Source organism: Tripterygium wilfordii, chromosome 11, assembly GCF_013401445.1.
Source record: "Tripterygium wilfordii isolate XIE 37 chromosome 11, ASM1340144v1, whole genome shotgun sequence".
NCBI classification, from domain to species: domain Eukaryota; kingdom Viridiplantae; phylum Streptophyta; class Magnoliopsida; order Celastrales; family Celastraceae; genus Tripterygium; species Tripterygium wilfordii.
The window spans coordinates 12,077,109-12,093,337 of record NC_052242.1 but is presented as its reverse complement, the minus strand read 5'-3'; the positions used below and the strand labels follow the sequence as shown (position 1 = coordinate 12,093,337).

Genomic DNA, 16,229 nt, shown 5'->3' with positions numbered 1-16,229 from the left:
GTTCAATTTACTTATTCAAACCCTAATCCGAATTAGGTTATTGTTCGATTTTGTTGTCCGGACTTAAATCAATATGAGTTTGGTCAATTAAGTACGTCCGAAATCCAATCCGGATTAAAATCCGGATATGTAAATATTTCCTAAACACGCTATTGTTTGATCTAAAATCAAATTTTTGTCACCCCAAGTCATCGTGGTACAACAATAATTCATGACAACCCAGTCTGTGGGTCCAATTCAGTATCCTCCATGACCACAGCCTCTTTAATCTCCTGTAACATCTTCAATACTTGCCACATAGTGGGCCTTTGCTCTGGAGACGTCAAACTACAAGCCATGGCCACCTCAATAAGCATTACAAGCCTATCACCATCCCCAACATCATCCTCCCTCACCGACCTAACCCAATTCACCATCTCTTCAGGCGCCAAATGCGGTTGTTGCAATGGAGTCTTCCCCGTTAAGAGCTCCAGCAGCAGAACTCCATATGAATACACATCGGATTTAGCAGTTGCTTGGTGGCTTGAATTGCGAGTTTCAGGAGCTTTGTATGATGATGCGGCTTCAGGGTCAGGGACAGGGACATCATTGTCTGAAACTACGAGGGCTGCAAGGCAATAGTCAACAACACAGGCCTCGAAGTCGGGCCCGAGGAGGACGTTGGAGGACTTGAGATTGCCATGGACGAGCCTTGGTGGATGTAGGAGAGGCCTTGTGCTATGTCCTCTGCTATTTTCAAGCATGATGTCCAATGCAGTGGCTTTGCTCTCGTTGATTTTGAACCTGCACATATACATTCAGTTTTAGAGAAAAATAACCAAAACAACGTATTCAAACCGGCCCCCAACAAAACTCAATTTCACGATGGCTTGGCCAATTCCCAATGTCGTCAGCCCCAGATTCCCGGTGGCCATGGAGAAAGATCCCAGCAGTTGGAAACGCAGTTATGTCCATATGAATAATGTGCGTTACACTAAACTGCGGAAATAATTGAGATATCAACTGCTCGGGACGAGGGAGGATTGCACTTACCGTGTATGAGAGAGAAGAGACTGCCGTTTGGCTGGTAATCGTAGATGAGTAATCTCTCTTCTCTGGCCTGAAAATACGCTGTGAGTGGAACCAAATTTGGATGCCGGAGTCCCCCGACGGACTCCATGTGCCTCTGAAATGTTTCCTTGCTTGTACCTGCCAATTCATTCGCATCAAGCCGTTTAACGCTCACGATCAGACGGTTATCGAGCACCGCCTTGTAAGTTGTCCCGATAGTTCCTCTCCCTAGCATCTCTGCAGACGCTCTCATGAGCTGATCCAGCGTATATAGCTGTGCCTCGCCCGCACAGAACATTAAACTCCCACTCTTCTCCAAATGCAGTCCTTGCACTCTCTTCACCTTCTCTTTCAGCTCATTCTCTTGCTCTGCTTGAATCGCAACCGCCGCTTCAGCCGTAGCCGCCGCATCATTTGCTACAATGGCAGTTGATGATTTCTTCTCTTGATTTTGATTTCTCTGTTTCTTGATTGCCAAAACGAAGCAGAGGAGGGAGCCAATTAGAACAAAAATTCCAGTTGAGAATCCGATGATCACTGCAGTTCTTTTGCGCTTAACTGAACTCCGGGGACTCAATCCGACTGTAGTTTGACCGAGCACCGCTGATTTTGGTGGCGGAGCTGTAGTTGAGACCGATGGACCAAAAAATGGAAGGCTAGGGTTGCATTCTTTATGTATGATTTCGCCGCAAAGACTGGGGTTCAAGGAGAAAGAGGAGACTCCAAATCGAAGTAATGTAGGTGTAACTGGTACTGCACCACTGAGATTGTTCCCTGAAACGTTGAAGGCTTGGAGAGAGGACTGGTTCAATGGGGGAACGGTGCCATTGAACTGGTTCCACTCGAGTCTGAGATAGTATATCCGGTCCAGTGAAGTTAACAGAGCAGGTAATGTACCGGTGAGATTGTTGTAGGAGAAATCTAAGATTCGGAGGCGATGGAGGGACATGATTGAAGGAGGCAAAGCACCTGTAAAGGAGTTGTGATCGAGAAAGAGGGATTTGAGATTAACGAGACCGGAGAGATTTGGGATGGGTCCAGTGAGGAAGTTGTTCTGAAGACTTAGAACTCGGAGCTGGTCAAGCCGAGTCAATGTGTCGGACGCAAAAACCCCACCAAGATCCAAGTCTTGGATAACCAGACGCACCACTTTATGTTGTTGGCACTGCACTCCTTGCCATTGACAGAAGCTCAAGCTCGTCCGATTCGAGAATCGGATTCTATCATTTAAATCTGCTTTAGACTTGAATGCAAGAAGAGCAGTAGCATCCGATGGCTGCAACAAATTAACCGCACCGCCAGGAGAGACGGAATCAACTACAATGACGGATAGTGTCGCCAAAATGAAAACAGAATATCGAACGAAAATCCATCCGAGTAGCATTGCTGGAGAAGATAAGGAAGCAGGAGTAGACACCTCTGTACACTCTCTTATCTTGTATGCTAGGGTTTGAGACCGAGGGAGAGGTACGTGACAAAAGCATATAAGAGCTGATTAGCAGCTGTCTGTCGGGACTGGAAGCTCAGAAAGAGTGTCCCGCCAAAACAGAGTGTCAGAGTTCCTTCTAGCCTGACAGTGTGACTATACTATTCGATGGGTGCCATCTGCGATGTTCGTATGTGATGGGCTGAAAGATAAAGCCCACATTGATAGGAGGCTGAAGCACGGGCCCAGGATGCGTTGGTAGAAAAGGTGGGCTGGCAGCACATACATAGTGATGATGATGCAGTTTTATGCCAAAGCCCATGTGCAAGTCCAATGAAAGCCCATGCTGTGCCAAGAAAACTTGTTCTTGTTGAATCATACCTGTACAGCTTTACTTTCTTTCTTTTGTTGTTGTTCGGTATCCGAGAATTCATCAGTCCAACATATTCATTGTACAGCTTTACTCTCTCTTTTTTGGTAACCGAGAGTTCTCCAAACCAACATACTTGTCGGATAGATGGGTCAGCTCTAAACTATGAGGCGAAAACTAGTGTGAGGAAATAACTCCGAAACAGTTAGGCGTAAGAGCTGAACTTGTGACCTCCCACATATGCAAGGAGTTGTCGCAATCAATTTCACTACCATTCCAACCAAAGCTTCGTTGTTGAGTAGAGCCCTAATCTCTATCCAATACGACTGATTAAATTTCACTACCATTCCAACCAATGCATTAGTATTTAGTGTTATCACCAAACATGGTATCTTAAATCAAATTTTGAATGATAAATAAAATGCAAGGTGGGCATGAGTGCCTCTGCATAAACCCTAATTCAGTTGAGCATTATTGTTGGCATTGAAAAGAAAACTCCCACTTATTATCAGCAGCTCTTACATTGTATGAGTTTGGTAGTGTATTGCAACACACCTCACAGCACCACAGTTTTTTGTGACACGCCAAACAGCTTTTGCGTTCCAACTCACCTCACAGCACCACAGCTTTTTACCTCACCGCACCTCACCACACATCACAGCACTCCCAAACACTTACAATATATGTTGAATTGTCCTACGTAATCAAATTAGGTCAATTATTTTATTTTAGATTAATATACAATGTAAACCTTAAGTGATTTTATATTAATATTATTATTCATCTAATATAACCGTAATTTATATACGCTAAACGCACCTCACAGCACCGCACCATAGTTTTAAAAGTGATGCGTCAAACAGCTTTTTGCGTTTCAACTCACCTCACAGCACCACAGTTTTATAACTCACAGCATCACACAGCACCTCACAGCATTCCCAAACAAGCCCAATCTATAACCACATAAAGTCGACAACACAGCGACTAGTGCCAGAATGGTGCAATATATTAATAATCATTGCATTATATTAATCATAACCTTTTGATCTGGACCACATTGTTGGAGTAGTTGTAGGTGGTAATGGAGCTAACCAGTTGAGTCATTATGCATTCCCAAACTCAATTCCAACGATTGTTGCGATCGATCATGGATTGAAATGGGTCATCATAAGTCAGGCAGCTGGTGTGTACCCTGGAAAAAACTTGCAGCTGGGAAAGCTGACCAGAATTATCTGCAATTAAGTGGATGGTAATCATACATTTCCATGCCAATAAGGACTTAATCTCTATTGCATTAGATATGCAAGCATTAACAAGCAGGTCATTCAAGAATGAGAACTTCCATTAATCATATTAGAAAAGATACTTGAACCGGTAGTTCATTTTTTTAAAGTAATGGGGAAGAGGACCGAAACATGCCACGAAAAGACCAACAGGAGATTCAAACCCATTTTTTTCTGGTCCTTCGATAAAAAGATTCATTCTCTTCATAAAAAATAGGAGGTAGAACCAATAAAGATTTCTTTTTCGATTCATCCAATACCTCATTCAAGAATTGTTTTTGATCCAATCCGTAGGAATTAATAGAAAAGGTAAATCCCTTACGATACACCAGATCCGGCTCGGTTATTGATAGAGTGAATAGATCCGCCATTTCTTCAAATCTCTCTTCTGATTCAAAATCGTGGTGTAAGGTGTATCCCCCTATTCCGGTCATGGAATAGATGAAATAAATCCAAAAATGTATTTTTGTTCAAGAATGAAATCTTATTGGAACGGCCCTACGGAGACAAAGATGGGCTGTCAAGAACGTAGAGGAGGTAGGATGGGCAGTTGGTCAGATCTAGTATGGATCGTACATGGACGGTAGTTGGAGTCGGCGGCTCTCCTAGGGTTCCCTCATCTGGGATCCTTGGGGAAGAGGATCAAGTTGGCCCTTGCGAACAGCTTGATGCACTATCTCCCTTCAACCCTTTGAGCGAAATGCGGCAAAAGGAAGGAAAATCCATGGACCGACCCCATCGTCTCCACCCCGTAGGAACTACGAGATCACCCCAAGGACGCCTTCGGCATCCAGGGGTCGCGGACCGACCATAGAACCCTACTCAACTTCCAAGGGTCACGTAGCGACCATAAAACCCTGTTGAATAAGTGGAACGCTGTAATCAACAAACAGAATTCACTAATACAGAATTGGATTGGAGGAGCAATAGTTTCATTTCGCATTTTATTGATTCATTCACTGAAGATATACGTTGGATTTGTCAAAACGATTACATGAGAAAATTACATTCAAGGTGAAGGAGCTACTTGAGGAACATAGGAATTAGAAGAACTAAATCCAGGAATCTCACAGGGAATGCAAGTGTAAGACCACATTCGAGGGCAGAACCTTGGGTGAGCGAAGAAAATTGCACAATCAGTAACATTCCTTTGGAATGGAAGACCAGGAATGCAATTGTTCCTAACATCAATCACTCCTTTCCTTATCAAAATCCTACAAAATGGACCAACGTGTGTGAAATAATTGTTGGACAACGATACATTGACCAAACTTTCCAGCAAACAAAGAACATCTGGTATTGCACCGAACAACTTGTTTCCTGCAAAATTCAGCTGCTCCACTTTGCTCAAACATCCCAAAGAAAACGGTAGACGCCCCGTTAATTGATTGTCACCGATATCGAACACTATAGCCTCTTCCAACAGTCCAATCTCATAAGGTAAACAACCTGTCAATTGGTTGTTCAATAACAGAACCTCAGTTAAAGAAGACATGGCTTTGAAAATGCTTCGCGGGATCGGACCGGTGAATTTGTTGTTGGCCAAAGTGAGATACAGAATATGAGTACTACTTATGTCTGGCAGCCTCTGCATAAAATTGTTGTTGTTGATGAATAGAACATCAAGGTTTTGTGTAAAGATTTGTGCTGGAACTGCTCCTGTGAAGAAATTGAACCGAATGTCCAAGAACGTCAGGCCATCCATGCCGAGAACAGCCACCGGAAATGGACCTGAGAATTGGTTGTTGCTTATGTCAAGCTCGTATAGATAGGGAAGCTTGGCAATACTTGGTGAAATGGTGCCTCCAAAGTTGTTTGAATTAGCATGAAACAGAGCAATATCAGGGAGTTGATCAAGAAACCCATCAAGAGTCGGTGCAGAAAGTTGAAACCCATTGAAGTCAATCGAAGCAACAGCTAAAGCCGACTTGTTGTCTGGAGGAGAATCACAGTAGAAGCCCTTGTAATTGCATATATCAGAACCAACCCAGGAGCTAGTAATCCCAAGAGGATCTGATGTGATTATGGACTTGAACTTTTGGATGATAGGGTAGATCACTGCGAGCCTCTGATCAATGAATGTCAACAACTCTTGATGTGAAGGCAAAGGCAGTGATGATCCTTCAAAGATTGTGCCTTTGCTAGAGCTTATATTGATACCAACAACCAATTCTGGTGTTTCTCTGTCGTTAGTATGTGCAATAGTGTTGTTGACAAGCAGAGAAGTGAAGAGGATGTAGAAAGTTAAAACTGTAGTTGTTGTCATTATGTTGCTCGTTTGATTTCACTTGTGTCTGGGAGGTGATCGGTGGGAGGCAAATAATAGGAAGTGGGGAGAGAAACCCACTAGAGGAAAAGTGAACAAGTCATAGTAAGTCCCACATGCTGAAACAAATGGAATTATACAGTATGTAATGTGTTGTTTTGGTCATAGCTCCTAACCTATTGGTTAAGATAGAATATCTTAATGTTAACCTAGTGAAGGCCGAGCAATCTGATTTATAAACATGACCTAACATAATAATAATCGAGGCGTCTTTCAGAAGAGCAAAGTTGCACGAGTCGTAGGCGAAAAATACTTCAATTGGTTTGGACCAAAACCTTTGTCACCTCCTTCTTTTACTTCTTCCTACTTTTAATTAGACAAAATTAATGTATTCCAATTCCTTGTCATGGGAAGCGCACTACTACAAGCAGCTGTAGACATCGTGGCCCAGTTGCCCTAAGAAGTAAGTACAGCACGCTTGACCTTTTTCTTCTTCTTTTTTTTTTTCCTTGTTTTCTCTTAGAACCTAATGAAAGAAATTCGAAAAAGAAAAAAAATAATTATTATATTTGTTAGGTTCAGAAAATAAATGTTTTCTTTAATAAAAACCAATAAGGAAAACATTATTATTCAGGAATCAATGCTTTGCACCTTATCGATTGTTTAGTAGATCGGCTCCCTGGCCCAGCCCACATAAATAAATTTTGGGCCTAAACTCTAAATCCACATCTCAGAAAGTCCACAACCCATCAAAACCCTGAAATCACTAATTTGTAATTGTTGCTATGTAAAACTTACCTTACATGGTGTTCGTATCAAAAGTGACTCCAGTCACCTAATGACAAGTGATAAGCGTGGGATTTATCTTCTGCCATCCTCATCCAATCACCGGTGGACACGTGGTGAGGGCAATAAGATTTTACACTAACCATTTGTTCATTTTGTATGAAATTTGAGTTTATTTCAACTCATGGAAGGAATTAGTTGTTGGAAACTAGGATTGTTTGAATGGGCTATGTCCGAAAGGTTAAAATCGAGGGATTTATTGTTAATATTATTTTATTCAATTTTAAAACAGTTTGTTAGTTGAAAACCGAGATTTTAGATAGATAAGCGCAGAAAATGCTCAGAAGATTTTAGAGTTTTCAGTCTACACATTCCTAATTTTCCTCAAACACATCTCCATCAATTGCATGACAACTAGAGACCATAACTAATTTCGTCCTGCACTTTAAAGATCAAGTCACATTCCCACATTCAATCCACCAGAAGTAGTAAAGAATGGCATCCATTAGTCTCTTTTCGTCAACAACCTGCATGAAGCATATTTAGGGGAGTAAGACAAGCTATGTGTGCTTAGTACTCCAACAACCTCCATGAAAAGTGATCACGATGTGAGTCTATCACCATGATCCACACCACTTGAAGATGTTGTGGTTATAAAGAGATTTGACCTAGCAACTCAAGCAACAAGCGAGAAAGCAATTTCCTATGATCTACCACAACAGGACGTGTCAAGATTATTGCCAAGGAAACAGGAGATGAAAACCACCATGACCCGCGTCAAACACATACTCTGCGTCTCTAAACTTTATTCTTTACTTTGCAATTAGCATTACTCCGATCGACTAGTATCTATCTCAATTATTTACAGGTCAGATTGGTGTGCAAAATCCCATATCAAAAACATCTTTGGACTGACAACAAGTCCTGGTACACTTACAACACACATAATCAACACCTAGAATCAAACACTCCTCCTCCCGTGAGCCAAAATCGGAGGATCTCATGTCCAATGCAGAAGAGAGCCAACACGTGGCGAATACATGACATTTAATGGATGGATTGTCTTAGACGAATATATTGGTGAACTCTACTGTGAAAAACTCAATGGGTCGCACAATTGTAATTCTTTTGCCCTATGGTTAGTGATCGAAAAATAAGAAGATTTGACTATATTGTGCTAAAATAGTCATGTTTTGACAATTCGAAAAGAAAAGGTAAACAATTTTCGTGAAGGTTTTCGTAGTGGACAGGTCGAAGATAGACAGTATACACGTAGATCCTGCCCTTTTGCGCTATGGTTAGTGAGAGAAAAATAAGGAGAATTGATTATATTGTACTAAAATAGTCCTGTTTTGACAATTAGAAAAGAAAAGAAAAATAATTTTTGTGAAAATTTTTGTAATGGGCCAAGTCATAGATACACACAAAATATGTGGAATGGCTATAGTCAGCATACTTGATGAATCTCCCTAAATTTTTAAGTTTTGACATTTTTGAGTGAAAGGGAGTTTGTGGGTTTTGGTTTGGAAAAACGAAAATGAGTTGAGTGGTGATGATATTCTTCCTTACCCATTGCCCTTTTTTAACCAATAAATTGAGAGGGCATATAACTTGGAAGATAATAGAAGAAATCAAAGTGGGCATCCTTGCATGATCCACTACCATGTATTTAAAGACAAAATTCCAAGTATAAAAATATGAAATAATGGTAATACGAGAGAGTATAACAACATTTAAATATTTTTAAAAAAAAACCCAACTAACACCCACCAAATGCACAAAATATCTATTATTTCCTTCTACTTTGTTCTATTCTAAATAAAGTCTTCCCCATCCAAGTAAAAAAAAAAAAACACAGATAATAAACCATATTCTTTGCATCTATGTTTGACTTTCTGAGCACCACTCATTGATATTTGGAAGATGAACAATGAACCGTTTTTGACTTTTAAGAGGATTCAAGAACTCGGGCATCAGAGGAGATGAAGTGCTTGTGATCATTTTCATATGTGACTATCAGCATCATTGGATCGTCTGATGCACGCTCCACATGCTTTCTTGCTGGACACCCTCTCACGCTACTGCATTTGTAATACCCCCTAAAAATATGGCAACAAGACAAACAAGATCCATCAATATCACATTTTTAAGTCAAAACCTGAGAAAATTCAGCAAGAAATTCACAACAGAACAAGAAACAAACCTTGGATGTGGAGACCCTTTGATGGGTTTCTGTCCATACTTTCTCCAAGAATACTCATCTGAAGGAATATCAGCCATCTTGCTACTTATTGCAGGAATTCTAATAACGCTTTTAACTCTTGATTTTCTGCTCAACCAACACAAAATACGTCAATCAAGGAATCAAATCAATAACCCATATGAAGTTAATAATTGTTTAAAATTGATTACCTTTTCTTGGAACAATGACAACGAGCAGAAGAAGATCCACATCTGAGAGCACCATCATCCATGGAATTACACTTTCTCTTCATCGATGAAGAAGGCAGAGGAGGCATTCCATTCGACGGGTTTGTGAACTTAAACCCAGATGATATAGATTGATGCATACTGTCAGTATCCCCTGTTAGAGAAGACATAAAAGAAGTACTCGGCGAAATATTTGGAGAATTCGAGAAATTGATGGTAGCAGGTGCATCATTCCTCTCTGAAAACCCATTCTTTGTAGATGCCTTACGAGGCAGAGGAGGCAGACGATGAGTTGCTGTGGGCTGATAAACCTTAAAAGCAGAGACTTTTTGTTCATTTGATTGAAGAGTATTACTAGTCAACGAACCCGAAGGCCCTGGCTCTTGAACCTGCTGTGGAGGAGGAGCAATAGGTGCCCTTCTGAACCGAGCATGTCCTGTTCTGGTTCGACCCAACAAAGAAATTACCTTCTTGAAGTTGTCGACAGCAACATCTGCAACAGCCTCGATATTGAGGTCTAGTTTTGAAGACGAATCTGGGTATTGTTGCTGCTCTTGTTGTTGTCCTAAATTGGTTTGAGAGAGCAATCTAAGGACCTGCTCGACACTCTGCATCCCAGCAGCCGCAGCTTCCTTGATAGCGTTTTCAGGCACCTTGGAAGCCATCATCAATTCCACAGCCATCTATCTAGCTCCAATCGCTTCCAAACAAGAAAACCCACGCAAGGATGCTTTCTAACGCTTGAGAAAAAAGCGAAAGAAGAATGTGAAAGATAAAGGATAGAGGGAAGGGGAGAGGGAGAGTCAAACTAGATGCCCTTTCTCTCTAAACAAGGCATCATCAGAGTACTGACTTGTGGGTTTTGTTCATGTTGGGTAGTCAAACTGAAGATCGAATAACTTGCTTCCACGTGGACCTTCTATCGTAACGTTTGACCATTTTCTTTGTGGTGGGCCCCGTGTTTTCTTGAAATGGACGAGAGTCAAAAAGAGAGGTGTAATAAAGCCGTTGGGTGATAGAATTGGGAAAAAAAACAGAGAGTTTTAGTTGGAGACAGTGAGGTAGAGAGTTGACCATTTACAGCTTTTAATACAAAAAGTCGTACCGAGAAGAGTGTGGAACCAGGGTGTTCTTGCTTTTACCGGACACCGGATGCTGCGTGAAAGCCTCTCCCTTCAAGTCATATCAAGATTCCTGCCCTTCTTAATCGATAAGTTAATCCTTTTGACTTTTTTGTCTTTGCTTTTTCTCAATTGTAGTGCTGAATCTGGACGTTTCTTTTGCACCATTGATGATGCTTTAACTGAACTTCACATTCGAGGATTGCTACGGGGGTTAATATCGGATTGGCACGTTGAAAGATGATAGTTGTTTCAATTTATCGATTGAAAATCAAAGCATTTCAATTTCATAAATTCAAAGATGAAAATGTGTCAAAATAAGTCATTTGGGAAGAATTTTCAAGTTTTAGACAATCAACCTAACTATGTGGTAAATTAATGTAATTATCATTTGTTGACATTGCTTGATGGCATTGCCACATAGAAATTAATTTTTTTTTAAACAAATATTTACATATGGAAGAAATCAAGGTATACATCTGTCTTCATTTCTTACATGCACTCAACGATGTGTTTTATAAACGTGAGTCCAATCTTAAACATTTTAAAGGTATCTTTTTAATGAAAAAGACAAGCGAATTTTAAGCCCTGAACATGGACAGTTTTTTCAAGTGGATTGGGGTCACCCTCACTCACCTTTTTGTTTTAATTCCTCTCAATTTCTTTAAAATTATAATATGATATTGAAGCATGGATTCGATCTCAATGACCTTCTGTATAATTCATTTGTTGGGTCTTGTATAATCGAACTCACAAGTGCGTAGAAGTATTAAAACTTATAAAAAATCTCATATCAATTTAGTGTAAGTCAACGATGTGGTATACAAGTGTGAGATCAACCTTAATCACTTGTGGCACATTTTAAAGGAGAAAGCCACGTGAACAAAACGTGAATAATGCTTCAAATGAATTAGGTCAAACTTCACTCACCTCCTTCTTCTATTTCTCATATCTTCCTTATCCTCTCAATTCCTCCAAATTATAACACTATATGATCAGGGTAGGGTTTCTCCATTCGAAATTACTTATTTGACACATTATTTATGGATATTTCTAAAAATATTATGGATACATTTTAAATAAATCGAGATATACCCTTCTTTTTTACCAATTAGACCCAGGGGCTGGGGCTTCCGAACTAACATAACAATAACGGCCCAGTTATACTAAGGGGCTATGGAATAGGTGACCAGTAAGTAAAGCCCAAATTGAATCTAGACAGACAAGTTTTGTTGCTTTGCTTTACCTGGGAGAAAACTTTACTTTAAGCACAAATGTATTTTTTGAGTGTCTATTATTCTAACATGCGTCGCTCTTGGTTGTTTTAATAATTGACTCTATGCCTAAAATAATTTAAAAATAATTAACTAAATATAAGAAAATCAATTTATGGAAAAAAGTTATTTTAATTTAACTGAAATATTAAATTTATATAAAAATTTAATATACGCACTTTGTAATCAAACCATTAAATTTATATTATCATAAAAAAAGAATAGTAGAATATTTTTTTAATAATAAACCAATTAATTCAAGCTATACCCATTAATAATAAGAAGAAGAAAATTAGTAGTAATTTTTATCAGAACTCTATTAATGTAAATATAATTATAAATTTATACAGTATTTAAATTAACAAATATATTTTTTAGTGAATATATGAAGGAATTTTTTAATAATTATTTATTAAAATTTTAAAATTATAGTTCACATTTTGTGATGAATAAGCAATTGCCTTAAAAAACTACGGTAGTGTAAGATGTACATAGTCAAACATCCCTAAATATCCCTAATACACATGACATGCCACATAAGCTAGATGACATGACAATTTTTTGAATTTAAAAAAATTAAAACCTATACTACAAAGGTGTGCAACCCTCTCCACTTTCCTACACTTTCCTTTCTCTCTCTCACTTTACCTCACTTTCTCCCTCACTCTCTCTTGCCCTCACTTTCCAGCACTTTCTCTCACTTTCTCCCTCACTCTTTCTTCCTCCACAGAAGATGGTTTAGCACTCCAATTCCGACAGTGTATCACGACACAAAGTTGGAGCATCTTCTCACTTTCTCCATCTCACTTTCTTCCTCACTCTCTCTTGCTCTTAGAGAAAACAGAAGGAAACTCTTTCAAACAAGTCGAAGATTCGAGAATCCCATAGAAAATGAGAGAAGTTGATACCCATTTTCAGCGACGACGGTCAACCAATATTCCATTTTCGACCGGTTTTCGACCGTAGATGATATAGAATCCATGGATCTGTATTTTATGTAACGATTTTATAAGTAAAAGTGGTATTTGATGTGAGTTTTGAGATTTATTCGATTTTGAGATCTTTCATATTGTGGGTTTGTTTGTTTTGGGTCTTCCATGTTGTGACTTTGGTGGTTTGGGGTTTTTCTAATTTAATTAATTAGTTACATATTTTGTTTTGCCCTGATTTGATTTTGAAAATTTAAAAATCGGTTTGTAGATTACAGGTCAGATATTGTGTAATTATCACCCAAGCAATGTAATCAAGGTCATATACTATGTAATTATTAACCGAAACAATGTAATTAGGACTTGTGTAAAATGAGACAGTCATATCTTCACAGCTTGGTTTGTTTGGGTTGATGGGTCGCTGCTGTTCTTTCTTGGCTGGTTGTGAGTTTGTTTGTTTTGGATCTTCCATATTGTGGATTTGTTTGTTTGGGGTCTTTCATGTTGTGGCTTTGGTGTTTGGAGTATTTGATGTTGTGAGTTTTTTTTTTGTCTTTGGTGCTTATATTGTTTGTGCCTCAGAGTTGGTTGGGGTGCTCTCCTATTTCTCTAGACATTCAAATATCTATTCGAAGTAAATAATTATATTATTTCAATTCGTAATTACACTGATAACTTTTAATTACAAAACAAGTTAATAATGACATTTTTCCAATGCATAATTACACATTGATATTTTTAATTACATTATTGTGATCATATTTACACAATTCACAATATATTGCTCTAACGTCGTAATTAAAAATTGTCTTCTCAAAATTATATAAAATCTATGGAATCATTAAAAAGACTGAGTTCAAAACATACAAATATCAATGTGAATCCAATTTATTTTCTCTTTTAATGCACTTCGCAATATATATATATATATATATATATAATTATAATTACATTGTTTACAAGTCCAATTATATTGAATAACTTTTAACTAAACATTATACTGTATTAATTATATCTCATAAACCATTTGAATGATTACAAAACAACAATGGATAATTACATTATTTCAATTCAGAATTACACCTTGAAAATTCTAATTACACTATCATGGTCATATTTACACATTGATTTTGGCGTTGTCATAATTCTCTTCTCCATGAGAGAAAAAAGTATAAGCAAGAAAGAGAAAAAAAAAAAAAAAAGAAGGTAAAAAGCTATGATGAGGAAGACAGTAGAGAGAGAAATAACTTCAATCTACAATTCAATACATTTAATTGTGTTTGACAAAGTATGAGAGAGAAACAACTTACTTAATAGGATAAGGACAAAATACAAGAGAGAGAGGCGGGAACATATAGACTTATATAACTCTACATATAAATATTTTATTACCACATTATTAGGTGGCATTCACATGTGGCTATTATGTGCACTTATGGAAAAAGATTCTATGGAAGATTAACATTTTTCCATAAACGTAACTGCAACCCAATATAACTGCAACCAAGGCGTCAATAAATTACTCCCTCCGTCGCATTTTAATTGTCCCTTTTAATTTTACACGCAGTTTAAGAAATTGCATTACTCCCCTTCAATTTGACATTTATACCCTCATTTATAGAGGACAATTAAGATGTCAATGACTTCTTGAGAATTCACTCCATTAGCTTTTCAATTTAAGGGTAAAATGGAAAAAAAAAATGGATGAAATTAGTTTTAATTAATTGAAATGGATATGCATTTTGGGACATCTAAAAAATGAATAGAGTACAATTAAAATGGGATGGAGGGAGTATTATTTTTCAAATTAATAAACTATCATAGGATATGAAATTTTAGACTATGAAATTCCACCTAATACTCAAGTTTAGTTATGGAGATCACCCTCTATCATCGGCTCCACTCAGCTCGTATACAGCCCTAGTTGGCGTCCAGCGGTTCTCTCCCTCTCTCTAGCAGAGGCTTATTCAGCACTTACAGCTCTACAATTGGCTCTTCATTTTGGGTTTTCAATCTATTCATCTCGAAGGTACGTGATTCTCTTAATATTATCAAGGCCTTACGGGATCCCCTTATGGTCGAAAATCTTTCGGATTGAGGTGCGGTGGTGGTGGAATTAAGGGTGGTTTTGCAGTGCTTTTCTTCTTGGTCTGTTTCGTTTGTTCGTTGAGAGCTTAATGGGGTTGCTCATTCCCTAACAAGGAGAGGGGCAACGTCTCCCTTATCGCAGGTTTGGTTTAACGAGGTCTCGGCTGATCTGATGCCAATGGTGGAAAGGAACCGTGTTTCGGGCTCCAGGATGGATTCTTCTGTTTAGTGTTTTTGTTTTTCTGGTTTTCTTTCTTTGTCTTCCCTTCAGGAAGAGGAGCTCTTTAGTTTTGTTCTGCTTTGGATCTACCTCAGGTCTTAGATCTTTTAAAAAAAAAAAAGTTGGGAAAGGGCAAGGTTGGAGTGGTAGGTCGTAAACATTTCGTTGGCAAATAACAATAAAACATGTAGAGGGTTTGAGAGATTTGGATTTGTCCTCTGAAATGGAGTATTTGGGCAATATATGTTTGGACGAAATTACAAAAATATAGTCGAGCCTTTATTCTACAAAACCCTCGCCTCCCCTCCCCATCCACCAAGCCAATCACAGCCTAGTTTGGGTATTTTTTGATACATGGCTTGAGACGTCAGTAACCTAGCTTTGACCCAACTTTGTTGTATAGAAAATGATTAATCAATATGGAAGACTTAACGTGACATTAACTAATTTCTTGGAATACCTATAAATGAAGATGACATCTCTGCACACGTGATGCTTTTCTTACCATCAAGGTCCCACAATCGCATTGGATGATACTGAGTGTGGAGTGAGCCCACTTGGTCCAGATTCCAGATCACGTGGGCAGAAAGTGGGCCCCCAATAATCTCAGAAGAAGACAATCGAATATGCAAAAGCCCATACAGGGCTGTGGAGATGTGACTTCTGAGACTGTAAGTGGGTTCAGTGTCAATTGCAGAGTCGCAGAGTCGCAGAGTCTAGAGTCTCTTCTATAAATCAACGATGTTGTTTGGCAGTGTTGTGCGGTATTGTGCGTTATAAAATTGTGGTGTTGTGAGGTAAGTTGGAACGTAAAAGTTGTTTGGCGTATCTAAATTATGATTATATTAGATAACTAATAATATTAATATAAAATCACTTAACGTTTACATTGTACATTAATATAAAATAAAATAATTGACGTAATTTGATTACGTGAAACAATTCAACATATATTGTAAGCGTTTGGGAGTGCTGTGAGCTGAGGT

The 16,229-nt window shown here is 38.5% G+C and overlaps 2 protein-coding genes and 1 pseudogene across 2 annotated transcripts; all 3 read right to left on the bottom strand.

Annotated features, from left to right (window-relative positions):
• Positions 1-115: 115 nt before the first annotated feature.
• On the bottom strand, positions 116-2,911 carry LOC120008591 (annotated as a pseudogene).
• A 2,133-nt stretch (positions 2,912-5,044) lies between these two features.
• LOC120008592 (uncharacterized protein At4g06744) lies at positions 5,045-6,574 on the bottom strand. Its single transcript, XM_038858970.1, has one exon. The coding sequence runs from the start codon at positions 6,393-6,395 to the stop codon at positions 5,139-5,141; it is 1,257 nt and encodes a 418-aa protein (XP_038714898.1). The 5' UTR covers positions 6,396-6,574; the 3' UTR covers positions 5,045-5,138.
• Positions 6,575-8,893: 2,319 nt separating this feature from the next.
• Positions 8,894-10,451, bottom strand: LOC120008593 (probable WRKY transcription factor 7). Its single transcript, XM_038858971.1, has 3 exons — positions 9,594-10,451; positions 9,385-9,510; positions 8,894-9,280 (listed from the first exon to the last, which is right to left on the bottom strand). Exons 1-3 carry the CDS (start codon positions 10,292-10,294, stop codon positions 9,130-9,132), a joined length of 978 nt encoding a protein of 325 aa, XP_038714899.1. The 5' UTR covers positions 10,295-10,451; the 3' UTR covers positions 8,894-9,129.
• Between the last annotated feature and the right edge of the window lie 5,778 nt (positions 10,452-16,229).

Bases quoted from the DNA above. Each gene is read 5' to 3' on its own strand.
- LOC120008592 (XM_038858970.1), bottom strand. From the start codon at position 6,395: ATGACAACAACTACAGTTTTAACTTTCTACATCCTCTTCACTTCTCTG.
- LOC120008593 (XM_038858971.1), bottom strand. From the start codon at position 10,294: ATGGCTGTGGAATTGATGATGGCTTCCAAGGTGCCTGAAAACGCTATC. The intron at 9,511-9,593 runs GTAATCAATTTT...TTGGTTGAGCAG, and splicing joins TGTCATTGTTCCAAGAAAAG to AAAATCAAGAGTTAAAAGCG. The intron at 9,281-9,384 runs GTTTGTTTCTTG...CCATATTTTTAG, and splicing joins AAAGGGTCTCCACATCCAAG to GGGGTATTACAAATGCAGTA.